Source organism: Trachemys scripta, chromosome 2, assembly GCF_013100865.1.
Source record: "Trachemys scripta elegans isolate TJP31775 chromosome 2, CAS_Tse_1.0, whole genome shotgun sequence".
Taxonomy (NCBI): domain Eukaryota; kingdom Metazoa; phylum Chordata; order Testudines; family Emydidae; genus Trachemys; species Trachemys scripta.
The window spans coordinates 107,230,440-107,245,777 of NC_048299.1; the positions used below are offsets into that span (position 1 = coordinate 107,230,440).

A 15,338-nucleotide genomic window follows, 5' to 3' on the forward strand; every position below is an offset into this window, starting at 1 on the left:
TTTTCAAAAGCTCCAAAATCAAAATGTGAAAATTCTAACCTGAATCTCCATAAATGCATTATTTTAACTACACTTCAAAATATTTATTTCTTCCACTTGTGTAATTTTCCTGTTGCTTTCGTTTTCTCCTGGGTTGCCAATACTATTGCTCTTACCTTCACATTCGCCATGTTTTCAACGCGTTTTTCTACATTTCAACTGATGCATCCTCACCCTCCCAAAGACAGCTCCTTCAAACAATTTAATACATGACTGGACTTTCTGTGGATTGGCTGTGACTACTATTCCTATAACCATCCCTTTCAATGGCCTCTCATATCTTCTTCATTCTCTGTAACACAACCTCCTCCCCACCCTCATCCATCTCTCTTCTCTCCATTCCCTGTCTCCTTACCCTCCTCTTAGCTACTTCTCTCCATCTGTCTTTGGTTACCAACCTTTTCTACTGCTACTACCTTCTCTTGACCCCTATACTCCCTTTCATTCTCACTACTGTACCTGACACTGTATTTCTTTCCCTCACCCTCAGTCATTGCTTTTCCCCAATCATCTCAGCTCACTGCCAGTTATTATTCTCTTTACCAACTCACCCTAGCTTTCTTCATTATACTACCTTAGGAATTAACCTTCCTCCACTCCTATGACATTATTATAATGACATTATCCATATCAAAACTACCCATCTCCTTTTAGTCTATCACCCACCATTATAGACTTGCTCTGATTGTCTGATTTGTTAATGATAAATCTCTATTGGGACATGACACTTCCTTGATGATAGAATTGTTATCACATGCCTGACTGAGACCTGGCAACATAAGCACTCACTTCATTCCTCCCTCTGAGGATCCTCAAGTTAGTTTACCTTCTTTCTGAAAAATCCTCCAAATTTGATGAGAAGGTGGGTGACATTGCCTACCCATAATTCAAATTCTTCCCACCCAAATTCACGCTAACCTTTCCTTTGTGATCAACTCTCCTCTTTCATTACACTCCACATTCTGAAACTGTTCAATCTAGAAATAATGATGGACAGTTAACTTCTTTTTAAAATCTATTTAACTGTTCTTCAGAAATTCTCTGACTTGATCGATACAATTGATTATTTTCTCTTCCAAACATCATCATCCCTACAGTCTTAAGTATTCCTATTGACTACTTTGACCCATTTTCCTTTAGCAACCTTTCTGTCTTGACTCCTCTGCAGCTTTCAAGCTCTCTCACTCACTAGAGAGCTCAACTGAATCAATGCAAAATTTCCCAGTAGTTCTCTGACCCTGCCATCAATGACCACCTCTCATCAAATTGGACTTTGTGCTGAATAAACATTAATAATATTTGCATTTTTATAGCCCCTTCTGAGGAACTCAAACTGCTTTAAAACCAGTGATGAATTAAGCTTCACAACACCCTAGTGAGGTAGATCTGAATAAATTGAAGCACAGAGAAGTCAAGTTCACCAAGAAGTTTGTGCTTGAATCTCGATTAGAATTTAAATCTCTTGACTACCAAAATTGTGGTTAAGCCATAAGACCAGCCTTACATAAGAACGGCCGTACTGGGTCAGACCAAAGGTCCATCCAGCCCAGTATCCTGTCTACCAACAGTGTCCAATGCCAGGTGCCCCAGAGGGAGTGAACCTAACAGGTAATGATCAAGTGATCTCTCTCCTGCCATCCATCTCCACCCTCTGACAAACAGAGTCTAGGGACACCATTCCTTACCCATCCTGGCTAATAGCCATTAATGGACTTAACCTCCATGAATTTATCCAATTCTCTTTTAAATGCTGTTATAGTCCTAGCCTTCACAACCTCCTCAGGCAAGGAGTTCCACAAGTTGACTGTGCACCGCGTGAAGAACTTCCTTTTATTTGTTTTAAACCTGCTGCCTATTAATTTCATTTGGTGATCCCTAGTTCTTGTATTATGGGAATAAGTAAATAACTTTTCCTTATCTACTTTCTCCACATCACTCATGATTTCATATACCTCTATCATATCCCCCTTCATTTCCAATGTATCTGTCCCACTCATTATCTTCTCAAATACCTGGTCACCTCACAGTTGTTTCTCAGTCTTTCATTTGCTGACCTTGTAAACAAATTCCTGATCTCTACTGTCTCAAAATAGTGCGAGACAGATGGGTCTCTAAACTTGTCGGAGAATTTTTCTCCATTGCGATAATAAATCGGATTAACTAAGGAAAGAGCTGTAAAAGCAGAGCCTAATTTAAGAGAAGCACACGTGTTTGAGACACACTGGACATTCACAACAAGCAGACAACCTCGTGAAAATTTTTCTGCAAAATGCTGCCAAATTCCATGCCATGTGTCCTCTCCTATATTAGCAGGGAGTAATGTACCTTGCATTCCTTTCCTAGAGCGAGTTGTCAATTCCTCTCTTTAATCTCATTGGCAAACAATGATTTCTGACTAGCATGGGCTGATATACCATGGTGCAAGAGACTCATGTCATGTCTTGCTGGCCAAGCCATGAGGGTGTGTTCCCATATGTTAACCTTAGTATCCTGGTCAAATTCAAACGTGTGTCCTTTCTATATATTTTGACAGCCTAAATCTTGGCATAGTTATAATTTGATTCAAGTTCTTCAGTTCTTTTACTAAAATATTCAGAGGTCTGGTTGATGCAGAATAGCTACTGTGTTCCATAATAAAAGTGATTACATTTGGGAATATAACTCTCTCTATATATTTATTGGGATCTTTCTGGATGCAATGTGCTATACAAATGAAAGCTACAGTTAGTACTATTGCATAGTTAGTGTCATTGGGAAGATTAGTCCAGCCAGAGGAGCTGGGCATTATCATTCCACATTGATTGCATATTCCGTTTTTTTCTTCCTAATGAATTTGGTGTTCTTGGTTTATGTATACTGGTATCACCCCTCTTTCCTTCCGTTCAGTTTAGTCTCCCTGCAATACATGGTAGCAGTGTGTCCCTTGCCATAAAGAGTGAATGAAGTGTAATGCTTCATTGCTCTTTGGCATCAGGGATCAAACCTGAGACCCCTAATCCTAAAAGCATGAGCATCTACTGCTTGAACTAAAAGATTAAGCTCTGTTAGCCAAGAATGTAGCAGTCTCATCAATCTCTATATGTGGCCCAGAGAGGGACAGAGTGCCATGCTGAGTGGGAGTAGGTTACATAAGAAACATAGTAACTAAGTAAGTATTATTATCTTCAGTGGAACAACTGAGGCAGAGAGGGGTAAAGTGGCTGGCACCAGCTCATGCTACAGGAACAGATGCCAAATCTCCTGCCCTTCATGGAAAATTTCCTCCTAACCCCTAAAACCTAGGTTGGATTATGTTCTGAAGCATGAAGTTTTATAGCCCTACCAAAACATGATTTTTTTATTATTTACTCTTATAACTCTGGATAATGTCCAGTCCCTATTTTCAGCCTGATCGGCTGTGATCCCACCAGCCCATATTGATTGACAAAACCTAAAGGAATTGAAATCTGCAGGTTTTGTAAAGCTTCAGTAATTTTGTCTACTTAAAATCAACCTCTAATTTCAAGTGGAAAAGGGATTTTTAGTTCCTAACTTCTACCACTGTGTAATGTTGCTGTTCACTGTTAAAGACAAGGGATTTGCATTTCAGTGGGGTATTAAGGGTGTGTAGATTGCATATTCATTTAAGTACTAAGTACTTCAAGATCCTCAGAGATGAAAGGAACTATATCAATGTAAGATCATTATCATGTAATTGCACTCATGCCTTTCAGAAGGCATATCTTGAACAATAATTAGCACGACTTTAATTTTCAGCTTGGTAGTAGAGAAAATCTTGCAAATAGTGCTGTACAACACTCACAAGCTGTACTGTCTTGTTAACTTCCTCACACGAGAAACTTTAATTTCCTGCTTTTCTGTAGTGCCTGTTGATGGTGTAGTTTCTGGTCGTACTGGTGCTGGACTTCTAAAAATAAGAAAAATGTTTGTGCTGATGGCTTTGTTTAAGCAATTTTAAGGTATGTCAGCAAAGTTATAATTTAACGACACATCTAACTTGAGTTAGCAAGTGCACATTGGCAAATTTACCCTTTTCTTCCATTTGTAATCCAACATGCTGGTGTACACACACGTATTTTTCGTTTACAGTTTTACTGCCCTATATACTGTGTAACTTTATAAAGAAGCAACCATTTAAATATATTAAATCGATGCAAAATACAATAAAGATACTTCAGTGCTAACGACTTAAAACCCTGAAATGCAGTATTTTAAAGAGACCCAACAATTAGTTTTTGTAAAACTTTTTAAAAACACAAATATAACTAGAAATATATTAATGAACTAAAGAAATCATTCATCAAAATAGCCTTTGCTTGAAATTAAACATTTCCCTGCTGTGTCTGCAACACCAATACAATAGTGACGTGCTAGTGGAAGAGATCCAGGGAACACACTAGAAACAAAAGAAATTGCAAATGTTCAATTTAAAGTAAAGATATATATGACTGATGGCGACATGAAGAAGCTGTGATTGTTGTGTAAGAATGTGGACCATGGCTGTAGATATCAAAGTGGGGTCCTGATCAGAGAAGAGCTCTGCTTGCTGTTGTGCTAGCGTTCTGTAATATTTAATAACCCATCTTGCCTTTCAGATTCCATATTGAGTTTGTAGGGATGGTGATTAGAATCAAAATAATCTTTTGAATTGTGAAGTACGTAAATCTGATCTGGAAACCATTGAAACGCCAATAACATGGAAGCCCACAACGCTATGTTTCGGTGTCACTTTTCACTGTAAGTAAGGTTCAGATTGTTTAATAATTAGAAAAAAGGAGCTATTTCATAGCACACCTCAATATCCTTTCAGTTCAAGACCTGCTGCAGGGAGGCTCCATGTGCAAAGACCTGTATAATGAGATAATCTGCGGGTCAAACCTCAACTGATGTAAACTGGTGTTCAGCTCCATTGGCTTCAGCTAAGTTATGTTGATGTGCATTGGCTGAGGATCTGGCGCTGAATGGACGGCATTGCCATTTCTAAAGCCATTTCCTAATAGGGTAGTTTTCATTCATTACATAAATCCAGTGAAAGCAGGAACAGAAATAAATAATCAAATATCAAATCTAACGTGAGATACAAAGGATACGCGCACACTATAATTAGCAAGCAATGAATTTATCACAAAGGGTTTCAGACACACCAGGAACCATAAGACATCATAGGGATAGAGCAGAGAGGACCCTTACTAATTTCTATCAATAAGTGGAAACCCCATGGTGGTTTTCGGAATATTGCGAAATCATAAGTGAACAATATAAAAAGCAAATAAGCCTCATTCCAAAATGCACAAACCATTCCACTCATTTGACAAGTACAGTTTACCTTTATGACATTTCACAGTATGCTAGTAAATTTCCTGTTAGCATATCCTGCAAAAATAATGGAATTTTAGTAAGAGCAGCCCCTTGTTACAATATTCTGCCATCAAATCCTTGTTCAGGGCCTGAGACAATCAGTCTTTCTATTTACTTCACTGCACTTTGGATCAGACTCTAACTGGCAGAGACCACCATTTGATTGTGCACATTATAGGAGCTGCAAATTAGCCAAGGTGTAAATTAGCAGAGGGCCTACTGTACTCTTACTTTAGATTAAAAGGAACAATAATAAAATGTAATGATACGTTGCACTTTTATATGGACTTCAACCTAAAGATCCAAATCTCTATGAGATCTCAGATTGAGCCCACTCCGCAGCACATACAGGATACAGACCCTCAACAGAGGACAGATCAGATATTAAACAGATGATACCAATGTCAGAAGATGGATTTTTAACCCCCATTTTTCGAAACTGGCTGGCTGAGCTTCTGTTCCCGCTGAAGACTTTCTTCCTCAGCACAAAACTCTGCACTGCTCCATCTGCCTCCCCGACTGTTTCCACTGAGTAAATTTCCCCCAGCCTGAACATATTCAATGCTCAGTATGAAACACTTGTGGATGATTAACAGCAGTCTGGAGATCAACTGGCTGGTTGTCCTCATTGGTGAATCTTAGTAGTTCACAGGGGTTATATCACTGAATGGGTGCAGAATGTCAAACACGGTAATCCTTGGTTATATAACACAAACAATAGCATTTTTCCCTTAGGTCTAAATTTAGAAATATTTGTTGATTAAAAGCAGAAATCATGCTTTTAAGGCAGACACATTCATCCACTGAAGGCCAGTGAGTTTGATTTAAATTTGTAAAAATGGCAGGCTTTTAATCCTGTACAAAGCCCTAAAAAAAAAAAAAAAAAATCACACTGACATTACTGAAAAATGAATGAACTATAAAGCTGAATAATTTCTATGGTTATCTTTTGAATTCTATAGCAATCGTATATTATCTCACATGAAAAGATATAGTTTTTCAAGGAGATACCTTGTAATTATTTTGGTTATTTAAAATAGAGACTTTATGTGCAAATATAGACACTTTCCTTATTACGTGTAGTAAGTGACATAGATTTGAACAAAACCTGATGTTCTGGGGGTTCAGGATGGCCCATGCTTTAAAAAAGCATAGTATATTACAATTTCTTGTAAGGTACCCTTGAAATGCCATGAATTTATGGGAAACATTTTTTTGCAAATGTATCCAACTGCTTCAGCATAAGAATGAAGATATTGAACCAAGACAGAGCATCTTAATGACTTGGCAGGCTGCATAATAATCTATCATTTCCTAGTGAGAATGACAATGACAATCATGAATGTCAGCCTGACATGACACATCAACAGAACCTGCCTAAAATCAGAGATACAACACGCTTCTCACCAGAGCTCGGAGCTTTAGTGAACCAGCTCCTCCAATCTCACAAGCCTGCTCATTAGCCTGGCAAAGAGTAAAAAGTAAATAACTTGAAGGTATGTCTTCACTGAAGAGTTGGCTTGAGTGGGCATCTGGGTTTAGCCTAATTCAGGTGTGAGCATCCTCACTGCAAAGCGCTACCACAGTTATTGTGTCTTCTCTGAGTCTGCACTCGTCCAAGTGTTTTAAGGGAATGTTCCATAGCGGTTTGTGCTGAGCTACTTCTACGGTTCTCTCTCAGCCAACTGTGGGAGAACACGTCTGCCTTTTGAGGGGAATTGTGGGTGTGATGTTGCACCCCATAATGCTTTATAGAAATATGCTTATGAATGTAAATATGGCATATCTGCAATATGTTTTATGCTAGATATGCCATGTAACATATCTTTGCAAAGGTTATGTTCTACTGTATGTATTCATCCTATTCGTATGCATGTATCATTTTTATATCTGAAGTTATGAGCGTTGGCTCTATGCTTGTATTTAAAGTGTTTGCTGTAGAAAGAACCGAAGGCAGATTTGATCAACATAGTGTGAAGGGGTTCTTCAAGTAAATGGAAGTACTTGGTGAGCAATGGACCTTGATAGATGCCAATCCACATCTATGCTTTCCTGGGAACGTCCCTGTAGAGAACTAAGTCATGCATGGACATGTGACTTGCCCATGTGACTCCAAGACTCCATCTTATAGCTGGGATTCTACACAGGGGGAGGGAGGGTTTCCACCCACAAGAGAGAAACTATATAAAGTCCTGGGAGACCCCTCCATTTGGTCTTCAGCTGGCTCAAGAGGTAGCCTCTCCACCCCCAAAGGATACCTGAAAGAAACTGGAACAAAGGTCAGTAACTAAAGGGGTGTGAGTGATTGCTGGACCCAGACTAGAAGGAGGCTAGTCTGTAAAAGAAGCTTACTGGAACATCTCTGAGGGTGAGATTTCATCTGTAATCACTTTCTTACTGTATTAGGCTTAGATTTGCGTGTTTTATTTTATTTTGCTTAGTAATTCACTTTGTTCTGTCTGTTATTACTTGGAACCACTTTTTCTATTTAATAAAATCACTTTTTACTTATTAATTAATCCAGAGTATGTATTAATGTGGGGGGGGGAGGGGAGAGGGGCGCAAACAGCTGTGCATCTCTCTCTATCAGTGTTATAGAGGGTGAACAATTTATGAGTTTACCCTGTATAAGCTTTATATGGGGTAAAACAGATTTATTTGGGGTTTGGACCCCATTGGGAGTTGGGTATCTGAGTGTTGGAGACAGGAGCACTTCTTAAGCTGTTTTCAGTTAAGCCTGCAGCTTTTGGGGGATGTAGTTCAGACCTGGCTCTGTGTTTGTAGCAGGCTAGCATGTCTTGCTCAAACCAGGCAGGGCACTGAAGTCCCATGTTGGCAGGGAAAACAGGCTCAGAGGTAGTCTAAGCACATCAGGTGGCGGTCCCAAAGGGGTTTCTGTGATCCAAACCGTCACAGTGGGAAGGCACTGAGGGACTATCAGCTCTTAAGTGATTTAAGCGGTGTCCTCACTGCAAAGTGGGCAGGTTACCAGACTGAGTTAAAGTGGAACCTGAGCAAAGTATGAGAAAAGAGTATAAAAGGACTGCTCCTGGCTTGAACTGATTGATTGTTGCTTTCACATCCCCTTTGAATGGGAACATGTAATTCATTCTTTGAGGGTGTGGGGAAGAGAAGAGAAGGAAGAAGAAAATATTTTATTTAATAGGAAGATTCTCATATAACTTAAGGGCCTCACAAGTGAAGCGCATGCACACACACACAAAACCCAAACCTTTCCTCAGTTTTTAGTCTGAGGTTTTTCCACTTTGGTTTTCTTGGTTAAGCGAAGGCTATACAAAGATCAGGAACAACGTGTTTTTTTTCTGTTGCTATGATGCCAGGAAAGCTCTTCTGAAACCTCAGGTTAATTATCAAGAGGATTATCTGGCAATTTGAAAACTGCTTTCGAGTTAATGCCTTTTTACTGGATTGTCATATAGATTGTGACCATAACCAAGTATGCCCCTGAGGTGCAGTGGTTACTAGTCTGCACAGAGCTTGTGGGATTTCCCTACTGTTTTCATTCCAGCTCCCTATTTTTCTTCCTTTCGGAAAAAACAACAACCCTCTGTTTCTTCCTCCCCAGAACAAAAATACATCTGCGGACTGCAGTCTAGGCTAAGACTGTAATGCTCCTGTGTTCTGGCAGGAAGGGGTGATACGAGTTCTTTTTCTACCCACGTCTAGAACAATGCTCTCAGCCCAACAGCCACTGTCTGAACTCAAAATCAGCTATAAATTCAGGTCTTCCCAGGGCAGTCAGGACAGTCACTATTCATGTTGAGATTTTCAGGAGACACAGAGGACACTCCTATTGAAATTCAGTTGGATTTGGGCACTTAACTCACTTAGCCTCCGAAAATCCCAGCACTAATGTCTAATGCAGATGATTATGTAGAGAATTATAATGGAATTTTGTGATTTCTGACGTCACTAGTAATAATGTCTTTTTGTAGTTAGCAAATTAAAATATAGATGGAAACAATTTTAAATAGCAAAAACAGCATCTGATTTGGGGCTATAGGTAACAGACAAGTTCTTTGAACAGTAGATTTTCTGATTTTACTAAGAAAACAGCAGTGTATTTGTTTCCTAATGGATTTACTTAACCTTTAAACTAAGCCATTTTTCCTTTGGAGGCAGGATTGAAGTCTTTTCCTCACCTCTATGAACAGGTGAGAATAGCAGTATTAAATGAGTTCCCACCAGCAGATTTGTAGGATAAATTTAGCTACTTTGCTGATAAGAACACAGTAGTATTTAAGGGTTCAAATTTTTCAAGTTCCAGTACGTGTACTTTGCAATTGTGGTAGAGGTACATGTGATGCCAGCAGATCAGTTCCAGCTCATGCCCGGGTCCCTAGGCCCCATTGAACACTGACAAATGCATCGCTGGAAACCAGTCTGGCTGACCTGCAGGTTAGTCTAGTTAAAATAGATATTAGTGTTATTAGAATGTGTTTAATGTTCAGACTTTATGGAATGCTTGTAGGATGCTACATGTATTAATCGAAATTATAATGTCTGTATCCCATGGTATAAAGTTAAATTGAGCATTTGCCTTGTAAACTTCTGTGATTGTGTAATTCACCAAACGGGGGGGGGGGTAGCATTAATTAGTGTAAAGTGCTGTTCACTGTAGTCCAGTTGAAACCAAATGAGGCATTGTAAAACATCAAAAGGACAAAGACTCTGTTGCCCTCCCCACTTACAAGAAGAAGAGGCAGGCATTGACACTTGTTCTATCAGCTTTTGTTCTGGGGTGAAGGGGATAAAAATCCCTGCCAAGGAGAAACTGTCTCTTTATGCTGTCTGAACTCTGAGGGGCAAAGATTCTTAAACATAAGCAAGAGATCCCAATGCTGCTTGGCATGGGTCACCACCAAAGGATATATACAGCTTCTTATTATAGAAACTTATATTACTTTTTAAAATCTCAGATGAATTCATTTGTATGTTTCCTGTTTTACCCTTGTAAATAACTCTCTTAGTTATTCTCTTAGTTAATAAATTTTTAGTTAGGTTTATTACAGGATTGGCTATAGGTGTTGTCTTCGGTTTGAGATCTGAGTACAACTGACCAGGAGTAAGTGTCTGGTCCTTTGGGACTGTGAACAACCTGAATATTATTGTGATTTTTTGTTGTAAAGTGATCATCCATCACATAGTCCCCCTTGCCTGGGTGGCAAGATAGGCTGGAATGCCAAGGGGACTGTCTGTGACTCTGCGGTAATTCTGTATTAGTGCTTTAGGAGATCATGCTCATTACTGAGTTGGTGAAATCTAATTATAGAATATACCACCAGTTTGGGTTGTCTGCCCTGCTTTTTTAGAGTCTGCCCTGAGCTTGGAACTCACGGTCATGAGCCACACCAGACAATGTGACAGTACACGGTACCCTAACTGGTTAATGTTATAATACTGAAAGTAATTAAGCAGATATGAGAAGCCTCTTTGAAGGCAAGAAAGAAAGAAACTGGATGTGTCACCTGATAATGAAATCAAGCAACATGCTTAAGTAAGTGGATTCTCCATGACTTGCAGTCCAAGTAAAGACTGGATTTTTTTCTAAATTATATGCTGTAATTCAAACAGAAGTTACGGACTTGATGCAAAAATTACTAGGTGATGTTCTGTGGCCTGCGTTATGCAGGAGATCAGAGAAGATGATCACAAAAATGGCTTCTGGCTTTAAAACGATCAACCTATTAATTTACCTTGCTGAATTTGAACTATGCTGATGTCGGATATTTAGCTACATATTGCATTTTTTCTAGAGCTGCCTGAAATTTTTTCAAAGAAAAAAAAGGTTTGTTTTGCTTTGTTTTTTTTTCCTGTTAAAATCATCTTTTTTCAACACCATTTTTGCCCACATTTTTAGTTTTCCACAATTTTTTTCATGATATATTTTTATTGACGTTTTAACCAAAATGGTAATTGAAATGTATCTTTTCCCCAAAACCTGGGTTTTGAAAAACACACGAAAATGGGCACTCTGAATGCTATGAAACGAAAACAGCCAGGAAATGGTGACATTTGTCATGGAAAAAACCTCATTTTTTTCAACCAGCTCCACTTTTGATCTACCCGAACTTTCTGATCTACACAGTATTTATCTGGATGACTGTATTCTTGGACCTGAAGAAACCAGCTGTCCATAACTGCCTTGCACTTACTATTGGGGGAATTTGGAACTGAGAAGTACAGTCTTGTGGTTAAGACACCAGACTGGGGTTTAGGATATCTGGATTCAGTTCCTGGTTTCTCTAAGAGATGCTCAGACTCAAACCTCATAGATTTTAAGGCCAGAAGGGACCATCACCATCATCCAGTCTGACTTCCTGAACATCACAGGCCATAGAACCTCACCCACCCACTCCTGTAATAGACCCATAACCTCTGGCTGAGTTATTGAAGCCCTCAAATCATGATTTAAAGATTTCCAGTTACCAAGAATCCACCATTTACACCAGTTTAAACCTGCAAGTGGGCTAGGACAACCAGATAGCAACTGAGGGGTAATAGGTGCCTATACAAAAAAAAGTCCCCCAAAACGGGACTGTCCCTTTAAAAATGGGACATCTGGTCACCCTAAAGTGAGCCATGCCTCATGCTGCAAGAGGAAAGTGAAAACCCTCGAGGGTCTCCAACCAATCTGACCCAGTGGAAAATTCCTTCCTGGACCCAAATATGGTAATCAGTTAGACCCTGAACATATGACCGAGACCCACTAGCCAGATATCTGGGAAAGAATTCTCTGTAGCAACTCAGAGCTCTCCCCACCTTGTGTCCCATCACCAGTCACTGGAGATATTTGCTACTAGTACTCGCAAATTGGCTACATGCCATTCTAGACAGTCTCAACATACCATCCCCTCCATAAACTTATCAACTCAGTCTTGAAGCCAATTAGGTTTTTTGCCCCCACTGCTCCCCTTGGAAGGCTACTGTTAAATGTAGCATCCAAGAAAAATTTCAAGGCTGCAGATAGCCAAATTTATCAATGAAAGGTCTTAAATAGAATTCAGCATATGCAACTTCAGAGCTCAGAAACAGCTGGTACGCATCAGTACAGCAGACTGGCACCTTTCTGAAGAGATTGTTATGCTCTCCAGAAATTCAGGTTTCTTTCTTTCTTTCTTTCTTTTTTTTTTTTTAAATAAGTCTGTAGCTGTTATGATTGCAGAGAAATGCTCAGAAATGAGTGGAACTGATGCAGAGATGACTATGTATGTTTGCAGAGAGCTTACATGCTCAGAGGTGTACACTTAACCATCCATCTCAGTGGGGATGTAACTCAGATGCTTAGTGATAACAGAAATGTTAGTATTGTTAATTATTACATTCCTAATGCATAAGAAAGGAGAGGGAGGATCACAGATCTGCACAACTTACCATGGGTAACTTACCATGAATTTGGTGCCAGAAGAGGGTAACATCTGGTAGATACCACCTCTTATTTCCTCCCCCCAAATCAAGAAGTAGCCAGGCCCAAAAAGCCTAGTGGAGCCCATGGGCATATTCAAGTCCAACCAAAGGAGAGCCAAGCTTGAAGAGCCTAGTGGAGCGGAGATGCCCTTTAAATGTTCTACAAAATCCATGAATGGCATCTCATTTTGATAACTCACATGAGCAGAGGTTATTTTGTGGATGAATCTTGTAAGAGTACTTTTTTCCCCACACAAAGTAACCTCTGCACAACTTGACATAATTTATATTTCTTCCCCACTCTTCTCTGGTGACTAACATCAGCCCAGCACTGAGATATAACAGTTCATCTTGCGTTTCATGTTATACAGTTCCTAATGTAATTAGCCCTAATGTAATAGTTTTAATTGGTTTTGGATTGTAAGATTTGCAAAGGAAATATAATAAATGAATATGCAGAGCACCAGATGGTGACAGTAGTAGCTTCACCCACACAAGAAGAATATTCCTATTTGCAATCTTATCAAAGATGAAATAATTTGGATAATAAGGATCAACAAAGGTAATGCAACAGTTGGTCTTGAAAGAATTTCACAGACGAATGCTGAACCATTTGGCATGTTGAGCATACCAGACTGTTGATAAAAATCCAAAAGCATGTTACCATGAAAATAAATAGTTTAGTCAATAAATGCACCACATGAGAGACAATATCAAGTGATAGTAATGACAGAAATAAAAATAGCTGATCTGCCAATGGAAACATTTGACTAGACGATGGATCCTCATTTATATTTCATTGACTTACACCAGAAATGGAAGCACTTATGTTGATGTATGTGAATATTACTTTGCCTGGCATTTAACTAGAATTTATATGAAACGTACTTTGTCAATATTAATTTTGGTTGTGATTTTTCAAAATGTATCTATAAAAAGAAAAAAGTACACCCGGTTAATTATAGTATATCCAAGTAATCTAGTGTGTCTAACAATAGAGGGTAAATGAAGACTAAAATGTAGTAGGTGATGAAAAATATGTTAGTATTTATCTACATCCAGTCTTTTGAAAATCTTTAGTGAAATAATCAGAACTGTAAATATACTATCTTTAACAAAAGAGCTCCAGCAGCACCAAAAAGTAAAAGCACATTATAGGCAGAGCTGGTTACCAGACACTTCCCATTATAAGACCCCGGTTTTTGTTGCTTACAATTTAACAAACTTTAATCATTTGGGGCTGAAATTTCCCATGCTGCCTGTCTGCCTCAAGGTGAATCGTTTTGGAAAGTTTCAACACAGATTGAACATGGGAGAGGAAGGAGACAAGGACAATTGGATGAGAATGCTGGGTTGGGGGAGACGGGGATGAGGAGCTTGGATGAAGGGAAGACTGGGACTTGGCCTGAGGGGAAGCCTGAGACATGTTGGGCAAGGAGACTGGAACGGTCATGAGAAGCCAGGGGTTGGAGATGGGGATTGGCTAGGTGAGAAAATTAGGATTGGCACAAGGAGTTGGGCGAAGAGAGATAAAGAACTGGATCAGTCTGGAGGTCACGGGTGAAGAAAAGGTAAGGCTTGGAGGGAACAGGGCAGAAGAGTGTGTGACCTCTAAAGCACACTCCCTCCAGAACCTGGCATAGACCCCAAGATTTCTGAATCTCACCATTCCTCTGTTGTGAGCAAATGTGGGTGAAAACCACTCACAAACCCACTATTTCATCCTCTGATAGTCCAGGTCCACACAGAGGAGGACAACCGCCTACTGCTATCAGTTACTCTATTTGCTTAAGAGCCAGAGGTCTGTGCAGTGGATCTAAAGTTTGCAGCCCTGTTGCTGAAGCATGTGGGTGTCAATATGATTTCACACAGTGGCATTTTTGTTTTGTGTGTTTTTTTTTTAAACTCAGGGAATTACCCACAAAAAGGGGAAGAAGGACCACTGCTCCCTTGAAAATCCATTGGGTGTCTGGGGGGAGGGTATACGTAGCCCTCTCTGAAAATAGATGTTCCTTAGTGCTGCTGCCATCAACAGTTTTTCTGAATGGCCAAGAGAAAGCACACAAGACACAGCACCTCTTTCTCGGAAAATGAGCCAAAATGGCTTTTCTTAACCCTCCTGACCACATGGAGTAAATTCAGCAAATGAAAGAACTCTAACCTTTACCATGCAATGTGCCACAACCCCCAAGCAAGTCAGTCCCAAATTTGCAGGAGTAACATGAAAATCTATTCCAATACCTTTTAGGAATACAACCATAGTCACAAAAATGTCCAAAACCAATTGTAAAATGATTTCACTATTGCAAACTTGAAGCCAGTGTGTTTTGCTATAAGTACTCATCCAGCATGTCAGACTACTGACGATGACAATCACCAGCAAACAATACTTATTCTTGATTGTATATGATAAGTGTAATGACCAAACATAGCTAATGGGACTCTTTCCTCGGGTATATTGCAATTATTTTTATAATCCATTTGGAACAATGTAAACCTTAAAATCTTCCTAA

The 15,338-nt window shown here is 39.4% G+C and overlaps 1 protein-coding gene across 2 annotated transcripts in view; it reads right to left on the reverse strand.

The window, feature by feature from the left end:
* The window catches only part of EPB41L4B (erythrocyte membrane protein band 4.1 like 4B), a 258,354-nt gene that overhangs the window by 40,757 nt on the left and 202,259 nt on the right, over window positions 1-15,338 (reverse strand). For both annotated transcript variants that reach the window (XM_034761377.1, XM_034761376.1), the window contains exon 20: window positions 3,842-3,946. In XM_034761377.1, the coding sequence (XP_034617268.1) occupies window positions 3,842-3,946 (105 nt within the window). The remainder of the gene's footprint in view (window positions 1-3,841; window positions 3,947-15,338) is intronic.